General features: G+C 46.1%; 2 protein-coding genes across 2 annotated transcripts; one reads left to right on the forward strand and one right to left on the reverse strand.

Annotated features, from left to right (window-relative positions):
• Nucleotides 1-904: 904 nt before the first annotated feature.
• On the reverse strand, nt 905-7,273 carry fem1b (fem-1 homolog b). Its single transcript, XM_040038755.1, has 2 exons — nt 6,581-7,273; nt 905-5,003 (listed from the first exon to the last, which is right to left on the reverse strand). Exons 1-2 carry the CDS (start codon nt 6,826-6,828, stop codon nt 3,368-3,370), a joined length of 1,884 nt encoding a protein of 627 aa, XP_039894689.1. The 5' UTR covers nt 6,829-7,273; the 3' UTR covers nt 905-3,367.
• Nucleotides 7,274-9,695: 2,422 nt separating this feature from the next.
• On the forward strand, nt 9,696-15,026 carry cln6b (CLN6 transmembrane ER protein b). The gene is made up of 6 exons (XM_040038756.1): nt 9,696-9,945; nt 10,034-10,222; nt 10,793-10,848; nt 11,067-11,189; nt 13,752-13,880; nt 14,240-15,026. The coding sequence occupies exons 1-6, from the start codon at nt 9,805-9,807 to the stop codon at nt 14,385-14,387; spliced, it is 786 nt and encodes a 261-aa protein (XP_039894690.1). The 5' UTR covers nt 9,696-9,804; the 3' UTR covers nt 14,388-15,026.
• Nucleotides 15,027-20,206: the final 5,180 nt, after the last annotated feature.

Consider the following 20,206-nt stretch of genomic DNA (forward strand, 5'->3'; position numbering starts at 1 on the left):
TTTGAGTAAATATTTTGTTATTATTCTGTTTGCTGTACCCATCCATCTGTGTTCTTGTCACTTTGAGATAAATTGAAATTCTAAATTCAGAATCTCAAATTTCGACTTATTTAGACGAAAATTGAAATTTTGAGACGCCCAACTCAAACTTTGAAAAGTAACAGCCTTTACAGGGACGTGTAACTTGACCAGACACATTTATGGCAGTTATTTATTTTTTTTTCCAAGCTCAGTTTTTCAGATCTGACCAATCAGATCACTGCATTTTCTTACTCGTAGCTCAAACGCACGCCGCTACTGAATATAAAACTAGTAAAACAGTCACGTGTGACGCCCGACACACCGCTGGCTGCCGCTCCAGGTCGGTCTGCATCCTCAGGTGTGGTCCCGCCTCTCGGTGCTCGACTGAGTCCTGAAACACGGACCAAAGCTTCGACTCCAGGATCAGTTTTTTATACGTTTTCACAAAACACACCCACACATCTGGAGGTTCTGATCCTTGAAATTTGGGATTGTGTCACGTTCTCCCGCACGTCGATGTGCAATGAAGTTCTGACTTAAACATTTGGAAATCTTATAAAGAAGCAGCTTGAAAGTTTGAAACATCCGACGTTTGAATGATTGCAGAATCGTTTCCAATTACTTTTTTCAGAAATTTACCTTACTCGTGGTTTGCATTTTCCCCGCCCAGTGGCAGAAATAAGGCGGCCATCGCAGACACAAGGCTCCTCCTCAGACAGGCTGAAGAGCTCGGAGTTCAGCCGCTCTTCCTCCTCACGCTGAGGTGGTTGCCGGAAACCCCGCAGTCCTGAACCCGGACACTTTACTCATCTGAATTTTGGCAGGTTTTTTTTCTCAAACTATTTCAAAGATGGAAAGGAAATCAACAACAGGACACAGCAGCTGAGCTCAGACAGAAGACTTTAATTTAACAGCATTCACCCCGCAGGAAGTACCCATCAGCTGACATCTCTTAAGTTTTCCTGGCACACTGAGCATCTTTGGCTTCATCTCAGCCACAGAAACCTGCTTTTAATGAAAAAAAAGGTCCCACCAGGACACAAACACTCCTGCAATGATAGTTTTAAAAAATTAAAAATGAATTAAACAGAACGAGCTCTGTGGATGGCACAGACTAATGCCCTGTGAGCACATGGGTAATAAAAGCTGGAGTTTTATTAGGAGAGCAAACGCTCTCCAACACCTGATTACAGGACGCCAAACGGTGGACCAAGAAGAGCCTCGAGAAAGTTTCCACCATGATCGGCTTGTTAAACCTGATGTTTAACGGTCAATTGAGGTGCGAGCGCTCCCAAACAGAGTAAAACAACCCGAACGCTTGGCCGTCCTCCCAAGTGTTACAATAAAGTCTGATGTTAAACACAGGAGGCGCTCGGACCAGGAAACTTTTCTAAATCTCACACCATTCCCACCTCAGGTCTACATTTGAACATCGAATTATTGCAATAAACATGAGAGCAGGTGAGATTTGGCACCTGTGTGGAAAATAAGAGCGGGCCTCTGCTGGAGCATCCACAGCTTTGCTCTCAAACGTCTCATCCTCACTTTGGACCAAACAGGCTGGGCCTTAGCGAGCATCTAAAGCTCAACGACCTGAGCACAAATGCTAACGAACGTGACGTTTGGGTTAAAGGTGTTTATAAAGTGACAGGCAGCTTCAGTACGGGAGGGATGTGAGAAGAGTCGGACCTGCTCCCAGATAAATAAAACGCGGCGGCGTCGATATTCAACATCCAGCAGGAATGCAAAAAACGCCCGCAGAGCATCGATCAAAACCTTCATCCTCTAACGTCCCTCCTGGAGGATCCTGCTCCAGATCTGGAAAATTAATCCGCCGACTCCAGTCTCACACCGCTAAACGATAGCACCGAGTAAGATTACCATTTATTTCTCAACTACTCACTTTAACGACGCTCATATTAAAACTTAAAGCCAGAAACGGCCCATCAGACTGGCTGCGAGTCGGGATTATCCGGACGTTTTACTTAAAGGCACTGCTGATCCCGGTGAGGTGACGCCTACGATGCAGAAATCTGAAACCTGCACTCAAAACTGGTTTCTTTTCCTTGTTTGGTTTCAGATTAAGTTTTAAAATCTTTGATTCTTGCAGCGGGGCGTTCAGCAACACGAGAGGCTATCAACAAACGCCAAAACATTACAGTAAATGCCACGGGCGGTTCTGCAGATCCCCAACGCCTCGGTCAATTTTCAAGTCTGCGAGTGCGCAAGGGTGACGCAGATATGGTCATTAACGCCCAGGCGACGCCGCACCAGCTCCCCACGTGTCAGTCGGAAGGCCGCCGGCAGTCGAGTCCTCCGCCCCCGAAACGCTCGCAGCTTCCCAAGAGTCAGCGTGGAGAAACATCCATCATGGCGAGTTCGAGATGTGCTCGTTATCTAAACTGTAAGAGACCGACTGACGAGCCTTTTGTTGGCTCACTTTTCACATCCTGGTGTCAAAAGTTAGAATAAAATAAAACTTTGTCACGTTATGGCATCAAAGTGCAACTCCTGATGATTTCTACAACAGCAGGAGAGACGTCGGTTTGAACACTTCAACTGAATCTGGGCTTCAAGACTCAGTTTGACCCTCGGCGGAGGCTTTTTGGCACGTACTTATCCATTGACTAAAAAAACCTTTAACTTTATTGGGACACAAAATCTGCATTCAGACAAATCTGATGAAACTCCGTGTAAAGGTCGGCTGTTTTCTTTCTAACACTAAACTTTGACTTTTTTTATGCTGTTTCTTTTTAGAATTTCTCAGACAGTGAGAGAAAGTCAAAGCAGCTCATTTGCAGTTATTTTATCAGAAATCTCATTAAAAAAACAACAAAAACAAAACCCGACACAGCTGATGAGAAAAAGGCTGAACGCTGCCCAAATAAATACCCACAACTATAAATAAAAGGGCGTGGAAGGATTCAGAGCAGGAGTGTCCGCACAGTTTCTTTAGAGCCAGAAGAAAAAGTTTAACTCAAACGTGATGAAGCAGACGTCTGAATTCAGCCTTGACCCGCCACAGTCAGGAACAACCCCGATAAAAACTTCTCTCCAATTAAAAAAATAATCCTCTGCGCGGCGGCTGATTGGTGGTTGAGCTCGGTCGTCCGGCGGCGTCTCTTCAGGCACTCGTTCCTTCGTTCCGATCATTTCTTCTTACACAATCGCGGCGACGTGGCGGCAGCTTCCTGGCAGAGAGGTAAGGCAAAACAGGAAGCTGCCTGGTGCCGCCGAAAAGAAAAAAAGATTTTTTTTAATATAAAAATGCTCAAAAAACGATCTGAACTGTCAACCTCAGCACCGTGTGAACTGTTAGAAAAACGTTTTTAAAAATCGTCCGGCGTCAGTGGAACTCCACGAACTCTTCGAGCGTTTTGGGGATCTGGTTGCGATACGTGATCTGGTGCTGCCGGACGGCGCGCGCCGCCAGGCACTTGAGGCTCATCTTCATCTGCGTCTTCAGCAGGATCTCGGACACGCCCGTCGTGCTCTTGTCCAGCGGCGTCTTGTTCTGCTTGTTGGTCATATCCGTGTGCGCGCCGGCCTCCACTAGGTTGATGATGATGGCGTGCAGCGTGAGGAAGTCGCTGATGGGCCGGTTGTACTGGACGATGACGTGCAGCGGCGTGTTGCCCTCGTTGTCGATGGCATTGACCTGCGCGCCGCAGTCGATCAGCAGCTTGGTGACCTGCGCGTTGGGGAAGCTGCACACATCGTTGGTGTGGAAGTCATCCACCGGCGTGGTGGAGCTGATGGCGAGGTGGAGCAGCGAGGCGCCCTCGCGTGACCGCGGATCTAGCTGGATCAGGTCGTAGATGTGCTTGTTGATGGCGGCGCGCTGCGCGTCGCTGCAGGTGGTTTTAGTGGAGATACACGCCAGGTAGAGGAAGGTGAAGACGTTGGACTCGTAATTCTCCATGGCCTGTGGCAGCTCGGATTCAGCGGCGGCCTCCACGCGAACCATGCTGCGCTGAATCTCCAGAACGCTGCAACTCAGCACCTGCTCGACAGCAGCGGCTGACACGTGCTCCTTCAGGTGGACCATCTGCGAGAACACCTGGGCAAAGCGCAGCAGGTCCTTGTGCGTGTTGCGGTTTCCTTTCTGCCGCAGGCGGAGGGCGTGCAGCCACAGCTTGATGCACTGTTCAAACTCCATGTTGTCAGCGTAGACGGCGCCACGGTAGATTATCGGATGCGACACGTCGATATTGTCCGAGCCCAGGATCCGCTCTCGGATCATCAGTCCCTCCATGTGCAGGGCGTCGCGGTCCACCCTGATGGCCTCCAGGTCCTGCAGCGTTTGACACTCGCGGCGCCCTCCGTAAGCCTCGACGGCCGGGAACAGTTCCTTGGTGATGATGTTGTCTGGATCGCGGTAGCGCTCCATCATGGCCGCGTGGAGGTAGTGGTACGTCCTCTGTATGTCGTAGTTCTCCCTGTCGTTGGCGAACGAGGCGCCCAGCAGCTCCAGGGCCTCGATGCGGCTGTGAGGGTCGCAGTCGGCGTGCGCCAGCAGCAGCTCCACCACGTCAGCCTTGCAGCTCTCCGCCGCCACTTTCAGCGGCGTCATGCCGTGCCCGTTCACCACCATGGACGCCTGGCATTGCATCAGCTCTTTGACAATGTCCAGATGTCCTGCCTCAGCCGCAAAGTGCAGCGCGGTGGCCCCGCAGTGGGCCTTGGCGTTGGGGTCCGCCCCCTTCTCCAACAGGAACTTCACCACCTCCGTGTGGCCTTTGTAGGCGGCAATCATCAGACAGGTGTTGTTGAACTTGTTGGTGATGCTGATGTCGGCGTTGTGCTCCACCAGGTAGCGAACGATGTCCAGACGCCCGTCGAAGCACGCGGCTCGCAGGGGGGTGGAGTTTGTGATGGTGGTGTGGTTGACGTTGGCGTGGTGACTCACCAGAAGACGCACCACCTCGAAGTGTCCTGCGCCGGCTGCACACCACAGCGCCGTGGCTCCGTCGATGACGTAGCTGCAGGCCAGAGACAACAAACGTTAACGTGTCATCATCCTCCGGTTAAATGGTCACGATTCAAACAACGATAGTAACGACTACAAGAACAATAAAAACAGATTCAACTGTTGGTTGGATTGTACTTTTCAGGATTCAGAACCCATTCAGTGTTTTCTAAATGAAAGCCGTTTACGTAGAGCAGGTCTCAGTGTCAGTTTACCAAAACTCATGACAACAGAACAATCTCAGTAAAATTCAAGCTCTCTTTTGTCTGGTGTTATGAATCAAGCACGCCCTCTTCCTTTACTGCAGAGAGCACACAGTGGGACTGACTGTGACGTTGATGACTGAGGACCAGAGGACACAGACATGCTTTCAATACATCTGTCGACCTCCACGAGATGTTTGAACCTCAGAGATAAAACGCCGCGGTCTTTGTGCCGTTCCACGGAGACTCTGAACCGTCACGTTTGGATCGCGGCAGCAGACCTGCAGCACGTCGACCCCTCAGGCTGCTCATCTGTTTCCTGACAAACTGCTCATTAAACGAGGAATAATTTAAAATGCAAACACCTTCTGCTGAGGTAAAGAGCCGCTGAACGAAGCTTTTGGTTTCAATGCTTTTAAAATGAAACAGAAACCTGATCTTTCCCCGTGATCCGGATTCTCTTATCACTTCAAAGGTGCTCTGATTATCTAATCGAGCCTTCAGCCTCATCACGTAAAGCACTGAAGAACATTTAACAGCACGTTTACAGGCAGACCTCGCTGCAGTGAAACAGATCGCTTATATAACAGTAAACATACAGTACCTCATTTTTTTAGTGTATTTGATAGAAACCAGATTATGGTATCCATATATATCCTCTTGATGTCTTCGCATCAACTTAGAATTAATCCATTAAAATATACGGTATATATGGTTCGCAGCGTGTGGAAGTGGAATACAGTGGCCGAGATGGAAATCGTCTTTTCACCTGATCACATTTTATGTATGTGATCAGAGACGCCCGCACAGAGTACGACTTATCCCCAAACACCACAAACCGCTGTCAGACCATACTATGACTTTCACACATGTACGCCTTCATCATCCTTCTCTCCTCCTCCTCCAACAACGACAGATCCATTTCAAACACAGTTTCACTAATGAGGACTAACAGCAGCTGACAGCTGTAAAATGTAATAATTGTCCTTTTTAAACATCCTCTAAAACTGTTTCCAACAAAAATGTCTTATTAGTTCTTCATCATCATGTCAGACTTTTTCCATTTTTAACCTCTGACCCTTTTTTCAGAAATGCACCAGTTGTGTTTCTGTTAACTTCTGTTAAGTTTATTCATTTCCCAAGATTAGTTTGATTGACACTTATTTAGGGCACTATATGAAAGCTGCTGTGGACATAAGCTGGTGCAGCAGGTTAGCAGGTGAGGACCAGTCAAACTACATCAGACGAATTTCTGTAAACTCGGTTCTTCTTTTAACAAATACTTTGAGTTTTGCGTGACCTCTGTCCTGCCTGACTTCATGAAACTGGTGATATCTGAGTAATAAACCTGGCTGTGGAGCGCAGGTAGCCTCGGGTGAGCTCGTACCCGTCAAACCGAACCGTGCCGGTCTGCTCGGTGTCCACCTTGTAGTGGTCCAGGAGGAGCCGGACCACCTTGTCGTGGCCGTTCCGCGCCGCGATGATCAGCGGGGTGGACCTCTGGCCGCTCAGGTGGGTCACGTAGCTCAGCAGGAACTGCGTCTCCGCCTCGGAGTGGTTCAGCAGCAGCGCGGCCAGGGTCAGGACTCGGCCCTCGCTGGCAGCCTTGTACACATACCCGGCCAGAGACTCCATGAGAGCCCGAGAGGAAGCCAGGAGCTCCGCGTTCTTCCAAACTGACAGCGTCCACTCCCCCGGAGCGACCCGCCTCCCATTAAAGAGTCCACACCGGCCCCGGGGGTGACATGAAACGGCTCTGTCCTACCTACAGCCCCGGAGGAAACGTTCAGAGGTCCCGGCTGGTTTGACTATAAGCACTGGACTCAGGGTGTGCGTCTCCGGGCAGCAGCAGAGCGAGTGGACCGGTTAGCTCCGACGGCTAACTGCTAACGTCAGCGAGCGGCGTCCAAAGCGTATCTGAGGTCAAAGGTCAGATAAATGACACCTCCTGTTGTTGCTGAAAATAAAAACGTCGTCCCGCAGCGTCAAACACTCAGAAACAAACAGCTGATTTCAGCGTTCACGGAAGTTTCCGCTTTAAAACACCTCCGACAGGAACGTTCTCCAGCAACTTCTGTTCCCGCTTCTTCTTCTGCTGTTCACCGCGAGAGGGCCCGCACTGCAGCGCCACCCTCTGGTCCGGGTCAATTACTGCATCTGCTCATCAAAACAAAAACCGTCAGGATAATCACGAGATATCCATTTGAATTGGTTTAGTATAAAATAATGACTTTAACTTGAATTTTAAATTAAGATAAAAAATTAAAAATTAAATATATAGATATTTTTTGCCATTAATTTCCCAAGCTTCAGATTATTTTGAAACTTTTCTAAATATTTCATATATTTGGCAGTTTGTTTTTTAAATTGCCTATAATTTTTTTTTTATTATTATTATTATTATTTTTTTGTTCCATTAATCAACTTCTTTTCTGTGAGCTTTCAATTTCTTTCTTATTAATTGCCATACAGTTTTTTTCTCTAACACTTATTAAAGTGTGAGTGTGGTGTTTTTCTTGAGAGGCCATTAATGTGTTATGTTCTGTACATTCCCTGATTTTATGCTGCATTTAAGGCAGATTCATTTTGAGATTGTTTGACTGCTTAAAAAAATGTAGTTGTGATTATGTGGTTTCAAAGTTTGGGTTTTTTACTTTCACTCAGCAGGTGAAAAGATGAGCTATAGCTGTACTGTCCTGATGTCACCTGAAAGTAGTTCAAACTACAAAGTGCTGACTTTCAGCAGAGCAAGCTCAGTCTGAGCTCTGCTCAGTCAGATGCTGCAGGTTCATTTTTTCCTTTTCAGTAAAATGAAAACATGTTTTTGAGGTTTTTATCTCTTTACACTGAACTCCAGGACCATAAGCTCTGAGATCAGCTTATCTAAACCAGATTAATCTAATAAAAACTGGGAGGGGGGTTTGTGCAGATTAATGCTAATCTGCTGACAGATTAACCTGCTGGATGGACTTCCTGTAGAAGCTCTGTGTTTGTGCTGGTGAAATCATTTGCTTTGATTTATTTCAGATGAAGAGAAACCGTTTCTGGAGCACCGGTGCTCGCTGTGGGACTGACACCTCGGTGGGAATGAAAAGGACAATAACGCAGAGAATATGACTTTACAGACAGACACGAAGACGTCCACGAGGAAGAGAGAGAACCCAGCTCTGCGTGCAGCAGCTTTCATGTGCAGGTTTGTGCAGTTCAATTTCTCATAATTCCCACCCATAATCAGTTATTCACCTTTAATTAATGTCACAGCTTTGGACCAATGATTAAAAGACATCTGCAGACGTCTCTACAGAAACATCTAATTTATTTATTTACTAATTTATTCATGAGATTAAATGGAAAATTTTAACCTCTAAACTGTGCCATCCATCCTTCCATCCATCTATTCGTCCATGTCCTTGAGTTCTCCTCAGGGCATAAAAGTATTCCAGATTCAGCTCAGGGCCTCCTGTTAGTCCGACTTTCCTGAAAACACCTCATGATAAAGAAACGCTGCTGTAGTAAATGAAAGAAATATCTATCAGCACAACTCTAAAACGTGTAAGAAATTAACTACATTTTTAACTGTGCCTCATGATGAAACTAATAAACTTCTTCGATTGTGAAAAAACAGGAACTTCTGTTAGTTGATTGTCTGTTTCTGTAAAACTTATAAAAAAATGTTTAAAACCAACACTTACGTCTGCTTTAACACATCCAGAGCTGTTCATTTGACCAGATTTGGGTCTTTGCTGGGCCACTTTTGGCCCCCAGACCTTCTGTTTGACACCCCTGGCCCAGAGAAAGGTGGCCCCTCCTCCCCAGTCCTGGCTCCAGGGTCAGGGCACTTGATTTCTTCTGTGTGGCCCTCTGGGCCCTCATCGAGGACCAGTTTACCTCAGGAGCCCGCTCCACATCCATAACTCAGCTCCTGAGATCAATCCAGCGTCTGCGCACAGACGAGGGCTCTGTGAGATTTCAGACAGGTCTGAATATCAATTTAACTTCAATGGAAGACAAGCTCTTTTCATTCATATGACCCATTCTCTTAAACTAGTCAGTATAAGCTCGTATAAGTCTGAGAGTCAGAGTCCACTGCAGCCTCCCTTCAAACAGGCTCTGCGCTGTTGTTTCAGGCCTCCTGACGTCCGTAACCTGTGAAGGCTGGAGACATTTTTCACCTTTTGCAATCACCGAGCTCCCATTTTCCCGTCTTCCCGTTTCAGCTGCTTCTATGTTTTTTCTGTGTTAACGGTGCGTTTATGTTCCTCCGCTCGTCTCTGTGTCCTGCAGCCGCTCGGCCGGTTCCACGCAGGTGGAGGCGGTTCTGCCGAGGCCTCGCTTCCACCTAGACCTCTGGCTCAGCTTCACCTTCCAGAACTGGATCCTGGATGTTGGCCGTCCCGTCGTCATGGTAACAAAACGATGACTAGCGCTTAATCTCGGGACTTTCTATTTTCACCCAGAGGGAGCCTAACAGGACATTCAGCGTCTGTTTTGTTCTGCTGCTGAAACGTGATCGCTTTCAGTCGTCGATATATTTTCATTAAGACGCCACCTCGGTCATCTGCATTGGAATAATAATAATAATTATTATAATAATAAAGCATTAGTGGAATAATGTTGGGAAAACCTAACCATGAAGTGTCTTGTTTTTGGCAGCTCGTCCTCCCTGCCGATTGGCTCCCTCTGCAGCATCCTGGGGTTGCAGACTATCTCCACTTCCTGTACAACGTCACGGCTCCGCTCATACTTCTCAAAGTAACTGTGACGCGCCTCAGGCTATCCCACACGACGAACTCCTTTGGTGTCGATTTTCTGAGTTTTAATTGACTTCGCTCCGTCTCAGATGCTTGAACGCAGCCCCTGGATGCTCCCGGGCCTCGCCGTCCGCCTTGGCATCATCGCCGTTTCCATGGGAACCACCCTTCACTTGGTGGCAGACTCCATCACGAGACGCCTGCTGCTGATTGGTTACCAGCTGCACCTGCCTGTTAGAGAGAATCCAATAATGAGGAACCTCAAACCTTCGTCCCTGGTAGGTGCTGCACTCGAAAGACCGAATAACAAACAGTGAGAGGACCCCGGACCGTGAACGGTGGCAAAATATACATCTGAGCTCAGGAGGGGGTCCTTGAGCTGAGATCCTTCTGTAAGAACCGCTCCTCCTCCTCCTCCTCCCTCGGTGTGAGTCAGATTTAGTGAAACTGAAGCTGAACACTTGTTCTCCTGATACAGAGTTCAGCTCGTCCCCATTACAATCTGAACTGAATGCACAACAACACTGAGAATTTAAAGGACTCCAGGTCTGTTTCTGACACATTGATTCTGATCCTTCAGTCTAAGCTGGTGAGTGAAGTGTGGTTCAGAGAAAGTAGAATGTAAGAAACCTCCACTGATCTTCATACAGAAGGCAGCAGAAATCTGACAGCTCACACCAAAACCTTCCAGATGGACGAACAGCGCCGCAGACCCGAGGACACACATGTGAATCTGAACTTGGGGAAACAGTTGAATGACTGATGCATCATCTGCTATTTGAGAAATAAAACAAATAAATGAATAAAATTGTAAAGATTCGTGTTCATAAAGTTTTTGTGTTTTTCAGGTCGACATCTTTGAGCTGCTGTTTCACTATGATGACACTGTTGGTCACACGATGTGGTAAGAAGAGAAAAAGCTGCTGTGTTGTGTTAAGCAATGACTCCACATGCGGACAAAAATGTATAATTATAATTAAGCACAAGTACAGAAAAATGTTGCAAAACAGACAAAAACAAATGCAGCTTTAAATTCAAAGGAAAAGCGATTTTTAAACAAAAGAGCAGGCGATGTCGATGTTTGACATTTATTCTTGTAACGAGGATCGTTTTCCTCCTTAGGTACGTCCCTTTCTTCCTCGTCCTCGTGCTCTTCTTCAATGGTTGTTTCAGTCGCAGGGAGCAGGAGGAGAGGATGCCACCGTCAGCGTGGATGCTACTCGCTCCAAACGCTGCCTACTACTGGTCAGTCTGCTTTACTACAACATCCTCTGCACATGCTCTGTCCGTGCTTAAAATTCAGTCCCTGCAAATATCTGAGGGAAGAACAAAACTTACTTTTAGGTTTTACTGATACTAATTTAGCTCATAAACAGCATGTGAAGGGCTGGAGGTGGGTTGCAAAGCAGCTTACAGATGTGCAGCAACGTTAATCCAGAGTTTTAGAGAAAAAGAACAACTTGGAATAATAATCGCCAGTTTTGATGAAATGCGTCCGTCTGCCCTGTGAGAGCCAAGACATCGAAAACACCTCATCGTCTGGATGTTTTCATCAACGCTTCGTCATCATCCAGGTGACGTCTTCAGTCTCAGCTGACTGCAGCTTTCCAACCTTAGAAACAGGACATTTGCATAATGACTGAAACCAGCCCACTGAAGGAACGATGGGCTTATTATCAATAATGTGCAAACTGTCTTGACCACCGATCAAAGGCCAACATTGTAAGATGGTGACAGATGTACCCTTAGGCCCCTCCTCCATTCAGAGATGGTCTTTCCCTTTTCACATAAATGGCCTCCTTGACTCCGCCCTCAAACCAGCGTTCCTCCCTGTCCAGGATGTTACATCCTCATCATTGAAGGCGTGGCCACTGGCCTGTAGGTGTGAATAGACTGCAGAGTCTGCAGGTACATGTTTCAACACCAAGAGGTCACCTGGATGAGTGACGGACCGTTTCTCCCACTGAAAACTGGACGTAGCGTCTTCAGTGGGCTTTCTGGGATTTCCTTACCTGGATGACTGAGCATCAAGTAAGCTGTTATTTTCATCTCAGAGGAACATTAACCACAGAGTTTTCGATTTAAACCCAAAGTAGCTAACAGGTGGAGGCACCAAGTGAAACCTGTGTTGGCTGAAAGTAGTAATTAAAAAAGTCCAGCAGCAGGTACATAAATCTGCATTTAGTCTGCAGTGAGAGGTTTGTGTACAGTGTGAGAGTCAGACGTGCAGAGGCTCATTCTCGACTTTACTCCAGGACATTTCCATATTTTTGAGACACTCACTCACACAGCCAGCCAGGCAGAACAAAATTAAATTCATTCATAATTAAGAAAATCTACAGAGCTCAGGGGTCAGGTGGCTCCCAGCAGGGATGACAGCAGCAGAAACAACGAACACAACGGAGAAGCTTTGAAGTTACAGAGCATGAAATATTCTCCCAGTATACAATCACAGCGGCACACACATACAGTTTAGACGCGTGGACATGAAAAATATACAGAATGAATTTTGACTAGTGCGTGAGTATAAAATAAAAGCATGTTTTTATTTTTAGTTTAAGACGCCATATTTGCTTCTTTATGGACAAAAATGACCTCTGTGGTGGCCGAGTTGGACTGCAGCTAAGTGATAAAATAATATTATCATTTTTTAAATATTTGTTTTAATCACAGGTCACAGCTGAAGTCACAGATATAATCGTGGATATTTTGAGTTTTAATAAAGAAATAGTAAATATCAGTAATCAGAGTAATTACAACTCTTATAAGTTAAATCTTCATTATGTTGAATTTCTGACATTTGAAAGTTTTGCTTTAATCTGCTGCTGTCCTCCCACCAGGTAACAGCTGAACTCACCTGTAAATAGTTGAAGAACAATACCCGACCACCTGAGGCTGTGTGTGTGTGTGATCACCTCCAGCTGTTAGTAATAATTGATTAGCTGCTTCTCAGGTGTTGCTGACTTCCTGGTTTTTGCAGTGAGGACAGAATTCAAGAAGCGAGTGAAGGTCGACTCAGACCTTTAAATACCAAACGAGTGTTTTACTTTGTGCTTCTGCTGGTTGCAGTTTTTAAACCGTTGCTCGTTCTCTGCTGTTAAATGAAAGCAACTTTTTCAGTTCACTGCTCCCTTCAACATAAACGCATCAAACAGGTGAATGGCTGTTTTCACACACAAACCTAAAATTCATCATTTTTCTGACACACAAATAGTGAAAGCCTCAGACCTCTGAGTGTGACAGAGACAAAGTGCGTTCTGCAGCTGGATAGCAAAAGGTTGCCGGCGGATGCAGGAAGTTTCAAACGATTGTGATTCACTGTAACTACGGTGACCAACCGTCCTCTTTTTTTTGCACTTGTTGACTTGTAAAAGCCTATATGACCTTTTTTATGTCACCATTCATTAACCGTACAGAGAAAGCATAGTTTAAATATGAAACAGTGTTATTAAAGTTCTTCATGACTGGTCCAAGTGTCCTATTTTTTTGAAAATCAAAATACAGTCACCCTACTGAAACACTCACGGTGGAAAACTGCCCGATGTGCACTTATGTCGCACTGCGGTCAGTTAGAATTACACTCAAACTGAGTGGAAAACACATTTTTAACATGGCAGGAAGTTTCCTCACACTCAGCTACCAGAAAAACGGCTTCAAAACGAACCGACTGGCTCCTCCCCTGAAATGATCCCTGAAGCGGCTTGGTCTGCTTACACCAGTGGACGTTTGCAGGGCGACTTCACCCACCGGCCACCTGATGGAGCCACTGAGCTGATTGGTTATGCTTCTCTTTGTCCCTGGCGACAGGTATTTAATCACAGAAGGACAGACCTTCATCCTCTTCACCTTCACCTTCTTCGCCATGACCACTACAGTGATGCATCAGAGGAGGCGGGGCTTGTTTCTCAACAGTGACGGGCTTTTCATGTTCTACAGGTAAAAAAAAGATTTAACGCAGCGAATGAGCAAACTGGGAAACATAAATAATTATGTTTTCAGGTTTTTAGTCGCCCAACATTAAAGGTTCAAGGTTAAGTTGGTAATACACTGACTCATTCAGACTCTCAGGATCAATAATAGTTAAAACAACATCTCACATCATTAACGCAGACTGCTCGTTTTCACTGTCCTCCACCCTTTTCTTCTCCATCAGTGGGCCCAAAGCTCCGCTCACACAGGCGACTGTTTGGTGACACGCTGGGGAAAATGAGCATTTCCCAACTGCTTGTTGAGTGGTTGCTGCCTTCCTGCAAACTCCTACGTAAGACGTCCTTTGTTTGACTCTGTGCTGATAGTTTCTCTGCAGCTCTGATCCTGGTGGCGATGTGGGTGGCCTGTCTGTGGAACGACAGCATCCTGAGGACGACAGTCCCCGGACTGATCTACATCCCACGGCCCTGCACCGTCTACACGCTCCACCTCCACCAGATGAGCCACATATGACGGAGTTAGAAGGAGAAGAATGAGGATCTGTCGCAGAATCACAGGAACGCCATGATGAAACTGTTTATGGTTTTCACTGGATATTAGAAATACAGCCTCACAGCATCCACACTTTTCCACCTGTTTATTACTGAGATACAACAACTGAAAGCAGCTCACAAACCACCAAAAATATTCATTCTCCTCAGCTCACGCTCAATGATTTTCCCTAAGAAACATGAAAAATGCAGCTGAAATATATAAAATCAAATATTTGTTTAAATATGTGTGGATATATATGTGAATAAAACTGAACCAAGTAAATGTATCCGAATACCCAAAGTCTCAGTTCTCAGATCTTTTAATTTAACCTTCTTTTTAATTTAATTTGGAGGAGTTATGCCTCAAAAACATCCTCAAAATGTATTCAATTCAGCAGCGTGCTCTAATACAACCTCAGTTCATGTAGAGAGAGGCTTCAGGCTCAGAGTATGGTTTATACGAGCACACCGCGATAAGAGCTCCGATAAAGACGAAGAACAACGTCACAGTGATGTGTTGTATCGGAGTTATTTCTTGTTAAATCATATTTCTCATTCAGTAAAGTTTTATTTATACAAATCACAACAACAGTCGCCTCAAGGAGCTTTATACTGTAAGGTCGACCCTACAATAACACATACAGAGAAAAACCCAACAATCATATGACCCCCTATGAGCAGCGCTTTGGCGACAGCGGGAAGGAAAAACTCCCTTTTAACAGGAAGAAACCTCCAGCAGAACCAGGCTCAGGGAGGGGCGGGGCCATCTGCTGTGATTGGTTGGGGTGAGAGAAGGAAGACAGGATAAAGACATGCTGTGGAAGAGAGACAGAGGTTAATAACAGGTATGATTCAGTGCAGAGAGGTCTGTTAACACATAGTGACTGAAGAAGAAACACTCAATGCATCATGGGAATCCTCCGGCAGCCTACGTCTATTGCAGCATAACTAAGGGAGGATTCAGGGTCACCTGGTCCAGCCCTAACTATATGCTTTAGCAAAAAGGAAAGTTTGAAGCCTGATCTTAAAAGTAGAGATAGTGTCTGTCTCCTGAATCCAAACTGGAAGCTGGTTCCACAGAAGAGGGGCCTGAAAACTGAAGGCTCTGCCTCCCATTCTACTTTTAAATAACCTACAGTGAGCGATTCACTGAGTCTGTCTTTAGACAGAAGAATTCACAGGTTTCCAACTAAACAGCATTTTACAGATTTAAGATAACAAAATGTGTGTAGCTCTAGAAATAATATTAACCTTTAATCCTTTTCTGCTCCTGTCCATCGACTCTCCGAGAGTATCTGCTCCTTCTAATGAAAACTGAATTTTGTTTTAAATAATTGTTTGTTTTGCAGCAGTTTTTAGGCGTTCAGGAGTCCTCCAGTGTTGACTGTTCACCTCTGACCCTGGTCACGTGGGTCAGAGGTGAACAGAGTGTGTAGGAGGCTTTCAGCTGCTCGTATGTGCAGCATGTGTGATATTAAATATATATGCTTTCAAACATAAACGCGACACCTCAGCAGCAGAGGGATGAGCCTGGCTGTCCCAGCCTGCATCCGCCGTCCGCTCCCGTTACATTCCTCATCTTTCAGAGCGTGGATCAGTTTTCCTGAGCGCTGACAGCCGGCTGCTTCGTCACAACAGCAGACACAATGGTGAGATAACGTCCCCGCTGAAGCTTCTCGCTGTCGTCCAGATTTCTGTTAATGCTGTTCCTGCTTTCATTCCAGGCAAAGTTCCTGACTCAGGATCAGATTAACGGTAAGATGCTGTCACGTGTGCCCTTGCTGTCCTGACACAGCTGCTTACTGCTGGAACTTAAACTGATGCATTCAGATGACGAAGCGTTGACCGTGATGGTCTCTGTGCAGCAGGAAGGACAGGTTATTATTTCAGCCACAGGCAGCAGGACTTTAATCAGACAGAAGAGTCTTGTGTGGCCGCTGCGGCACAAAGCAGCGCTTGTTCCAGTTCAGCTGACCTCCCTGACCCGCTAACGCGATCAGACAGCGAGGGTCCGAGCGCAGTGTTTGCTAATGAGGAGCTATCGCATCCAAACACTGATTTTCAGTCTGCTTGTGTTTGGTGGTTTCTCATCTTCCAGTCTGTTAAACTGCCGTCAGGGCTTCCCACGAGACACAAGTTTATTCTGACACAGGCGAACACGCACAGATGCAGCTTTTATTCGCTTATTTTACACTCGTTTATTCCCCACGGCTCAGTTTAGTGTTTTCAGCAAACTTAGTGTCTGCGTGGATGACAGTCGAAATCAGCTGGGATGAGTCATTAAAAGATGAAGATCGTGAGATTTCCCTGATGTTCCAAACACAACAATGGAAAGGGAAGAAGTGGCTTTTCTTGTTTGAGTTGTTAAAATCATTAAAATGTCTTTAAGTGTCAAACAGTTTGACAGGATGGAAGAGTGGACTGGAAATATCTCAGCTGAGGTCACAGGATGTGTTCTCGATGTGCATCCAGCCTGTGAAACACCAAAAGTCCCAAGAGCTCCATCTCAGACTCTGCAGACCTCAGTTAGCAGGTTAAAGGTTAAAATCTGTGACGGTGCAGCTGGAAACAGACTGAACAAACAAGACTCGTCTCTCTAAAAAGAATAAGGCAGCACGTTTTAGTTTTTCAAAGCCTAAAATCCTGCTCCACACATACAAGGTCTTAAATAATCAGGCCCCATCTTATCTTAATGACCTTGTAGTACCATATCACCCTATTAGAGCACTTCGCTCTCGCTCTGCAGGCCTACTTGTTGTTCCTAGAGTATTTAAAAGTAGAATGGGAGGCAGAGCCTTCAGTTTTCAGGCCCCTCTTCTGTGGAACCAGCTTCAGTTTGGATTCAGGAGACAGACACTATCTCTACTTTCAAGATTAGGCTTCAAACTTTCCTTTTTGCTAAAGCATATAGTTAGGGCTGGACCAGGTGACCCTGAATCCTCCCTTAGTTATGCTGCAATAGACGTAGGCTGCCGGGGATTCCCATGATGCACTGGGTGTTTCTTCTTCACTCACTATGTGTTAACAGACCTCTCTGCATTGAATCATATCTGTTATTAACCTCTGTCTCTCTTCCACAGCATGTCTTTATCCTGTCTTCCTTCTCTCACCCCAACCAATCACAGCAGATGGCCCCGCCCCTCCCTGAGCCTGGTTCTGCTGGAGGTTTCTTCCTGTTAAAAGGGAGTTTTTCCTTCCCACTGTCGCCAAAGTGCTTGCTCATAGGGGGTCATATGATTGTTGGGTTTTTCTCTGTATGTGTTATTGTAGGGTCGACCTTACAGTATAAAGTTCCTTGAGGCGACTGTTGTTGTGATTTGTATAAATTAAACTGAACTGAATGAGAAATATGATTTAACAAGAAATAACTCCGATACAACACATCACTGTGACGTTGTTCTTCATCTTGATCTTCGCCTTGAGGTGACTGTTGTTGGCACTATATGAATAAAATTGAATTGAATCAAAGCTGCATGTAAACAAAGAACAAGACTTCAGCAGCTTGAAGAAACCAAAGACCTCATAAAGCCGTCAGCACGGTGGAGGAGGGACGATGATCTGAGTGAACCATGAGCTCCTCTGTAGAGTCAGTCCGTGTGTCCCACAGCTGAAGCTTGGACCAAACCAGGTCATCAACAGGACAAAGATCCCAGCACAGCAGCAGATCTGCAACAGAACGACTGAAGAAGGAAAGAATGGAGCTGCTGCAGAGCTCAGAGAGCTGTGCATGAACGAATGTTGCAAACCTCAATGAGGCGACGCAACTAAAACTCCTCCACAGTGATGAGGCAGATAAAGACATCACTGCACGTTATTGGTGCTAAAACAGGTTCTTCAGCTGGAGTGAATGCAGAGTCCTGTGAAGCACGGCTGTGTATTACATAGTATGTACAGTGGCTTGCAAAAGTATTCGGCCCCCTTGAACTTTCCCACATTTTGTCACATTACAGCCACAAACATGAATCAATGTTATTGGAATTCCAGGTGAAAGACCAACACAAAGTGGTGCACACGTGAGAAGTGGAACAAAAATCATACATGATTCCAAACATTTTTTACAAATAAATAACTGCAAAGTGGGGTGTGCGTAATTATTCAGCCCCCTGAGTCAATACTTTGTAGAACCAGCTTTTGCTGCAGTTCCAGCTGCCAGTCTTTTAGGGTCTGTCTCTACCAGCTTTGCACATCTACAGACTGAAATCTTTGCCCATTCTTCTTTGAAACAGCTCCAGCTCAGTCAGATCAGATGGACAGCGTTTGTGAACAGCAGCTTTCAGATCTTGCCACAGAGTCTCGATTGGATTTAGATCTGGACTTTGACTGGGCCGTTCTAACACATGGATATGTTTTGTTTTAAACCATCCCATTGTTGCCCTGGCTTTATGTTCAGGGTCGTTGTCCTGCTGGAAGGTGAAGCTCCGCCCCAGTCTCAAGTCTTTTGCAGACTCCAAGAGGTTTTCTTCCAAGACTGTCCTGTATTTGGCTCCATCCATCTTCCCATCAACTCTGACCAGCTTCCCTGTCCCTGCTGAAGAGAAGCCCCCCCAGAGCACGATGCTGCCACCACCATATCTGACAGTGGGGATGGTTCAGAGTGATGTGCAGTGTTAGTTTTCCTCCACACATAGCGTTTTGCATTTTGGTCTCATCTGACCAGAGCAGCTTCTTCCACATGTTTGCTGTGTCCCCCACATGGCTTGTGGCAAACTGCAAACGGGACTTCTTATGGTTTTCTGTTAACAATGGCTTTCTTCTTGCCGCTCTTCCATAAAGGCCAACTTTGTGCAGTGCACGACTAATAGTCGTCCTATGGACAGATTCCCCCACCTGAGCTGTAGATCTCTGCAGCTCGTCCAGAGTCACCATGGGCCTCTTGGCTGCATTTCTGATCAGCGCTCTCCTTGTTCGGCCTGTGAGTTTAGGTGGACGGCCTTGTCTTGGTAGGTTTACAGTTGTGCCATACTCCTTCCATTTCTGAATGATGGCTTGAACAGTGCTCCGTGGGATGTTCAAGGCTTGGGAAATCTTTTTGTAGCCTAAGCCTGCTTTAAATTTCTCAATAACTTTATCCCTGACCTGTCTGCTGTGTTCTTTGGACTCCATGGTGTTGTTGCTCCCAATATTCTCTTAGACAACCTCTGAGGCCGTCACAGAGCAGCTGTATTTGTACTGACATTAGATTACACACAGGTGCACTCTCTTTAGTTATTAGCACTCATCAGGCGACGTCTATGGGCAACTGACTGCACTCAGACCAAAGGGGCTGAATAATTACGCACACCCCACTTTGCAGTTATTTATTTGCAACAAATGTTTGGAATCATGTATGATTTTCGTTCCACTTCTCACGTGTGCACCACTTTGTGTTGGTCTTTCACCTGGAATTCCAATAACATTGATTCATGTTTGTGGCTGTAATGTGACAAAATGTGGGAAAGTTCAAGGGGGCCGAATACTTTTGCAAGCCACTGTAGTATGTGAACAGATGTAACCTTGGTACAGAAAGATAAAGGCGCCTTTGAGGCTCATTTGCAGCAGATGGGACGTGCACGCGTGTCCGATCGGTCTCGCTGCCTCTGGAGGAGCTGTGAGTGAAGTTTAACACGTTTGTCTCAGGAGTGAAGGCTGAAGTTGCTCTTTAGTTTCCTTTGCACCTTGTTAGCATCATCCACCTTCTCCCAGCAGGTGACGCACTCAGGCTGAGGCCTGCTGACATCACTGATCCCGCTCTGTCCACATGACAAAGCAACAATGTGGACTCCTGCACATGTGTGTAATGTGTTCATGTGTCCGCAGAGT

The sequence above is a fragment of the Simochromis diagramma genome, unplaced genomic scaffold, assembly GCF_900408965.1.
Source record: "Simochromis diagramma unplaced genomic scaffold, fSimDia1.1 OVJJ01000366.1, whole genome shotgun sequence".
NCBI lineage: Eukaryota > Metazoa > Chordata > Actinopteri > Cichliformes > Cichlidae > Simochromis > Simochromis diagramma.

Coding starts and splice junctions, on each gene's coding strand:
- cln6b (XM_040038756.1), top strand. CDS start 9,805: ATGTTGGGAAAACCTAACCATGAAGTGTCTTGTTTTTGGCAGCTCGTC. Junction 10,849..11,066: donor ACTGTTGGTCACACGATGTG/GTAAGAAGAGAA, acceptor TTTCCTCCTTAG/GTACGTCCCTTTCTTCCTCG. Junction 13,881..14,239: donor GGGCTTTTCATGTTCTACAG/GTAAAAAAAAGA, acceptor CTGTGCTGATAG/TTTCTCTGCAGCTCTGATCC.
- fem1b (XM_040038755.1), bottom strand. CDS start 6,828: ATGGAGTCTCTGGCCGGGTATGTGTACAAGGCTGCCAGCGAGGGCCGA. Junction 5,004..6,580: donor GGCACGGTTCGGTTTGACGG/GTACGAGCTCAC, acceptor TCTGGCCTGCAG/CTACGTCATCGACGGAGCCA.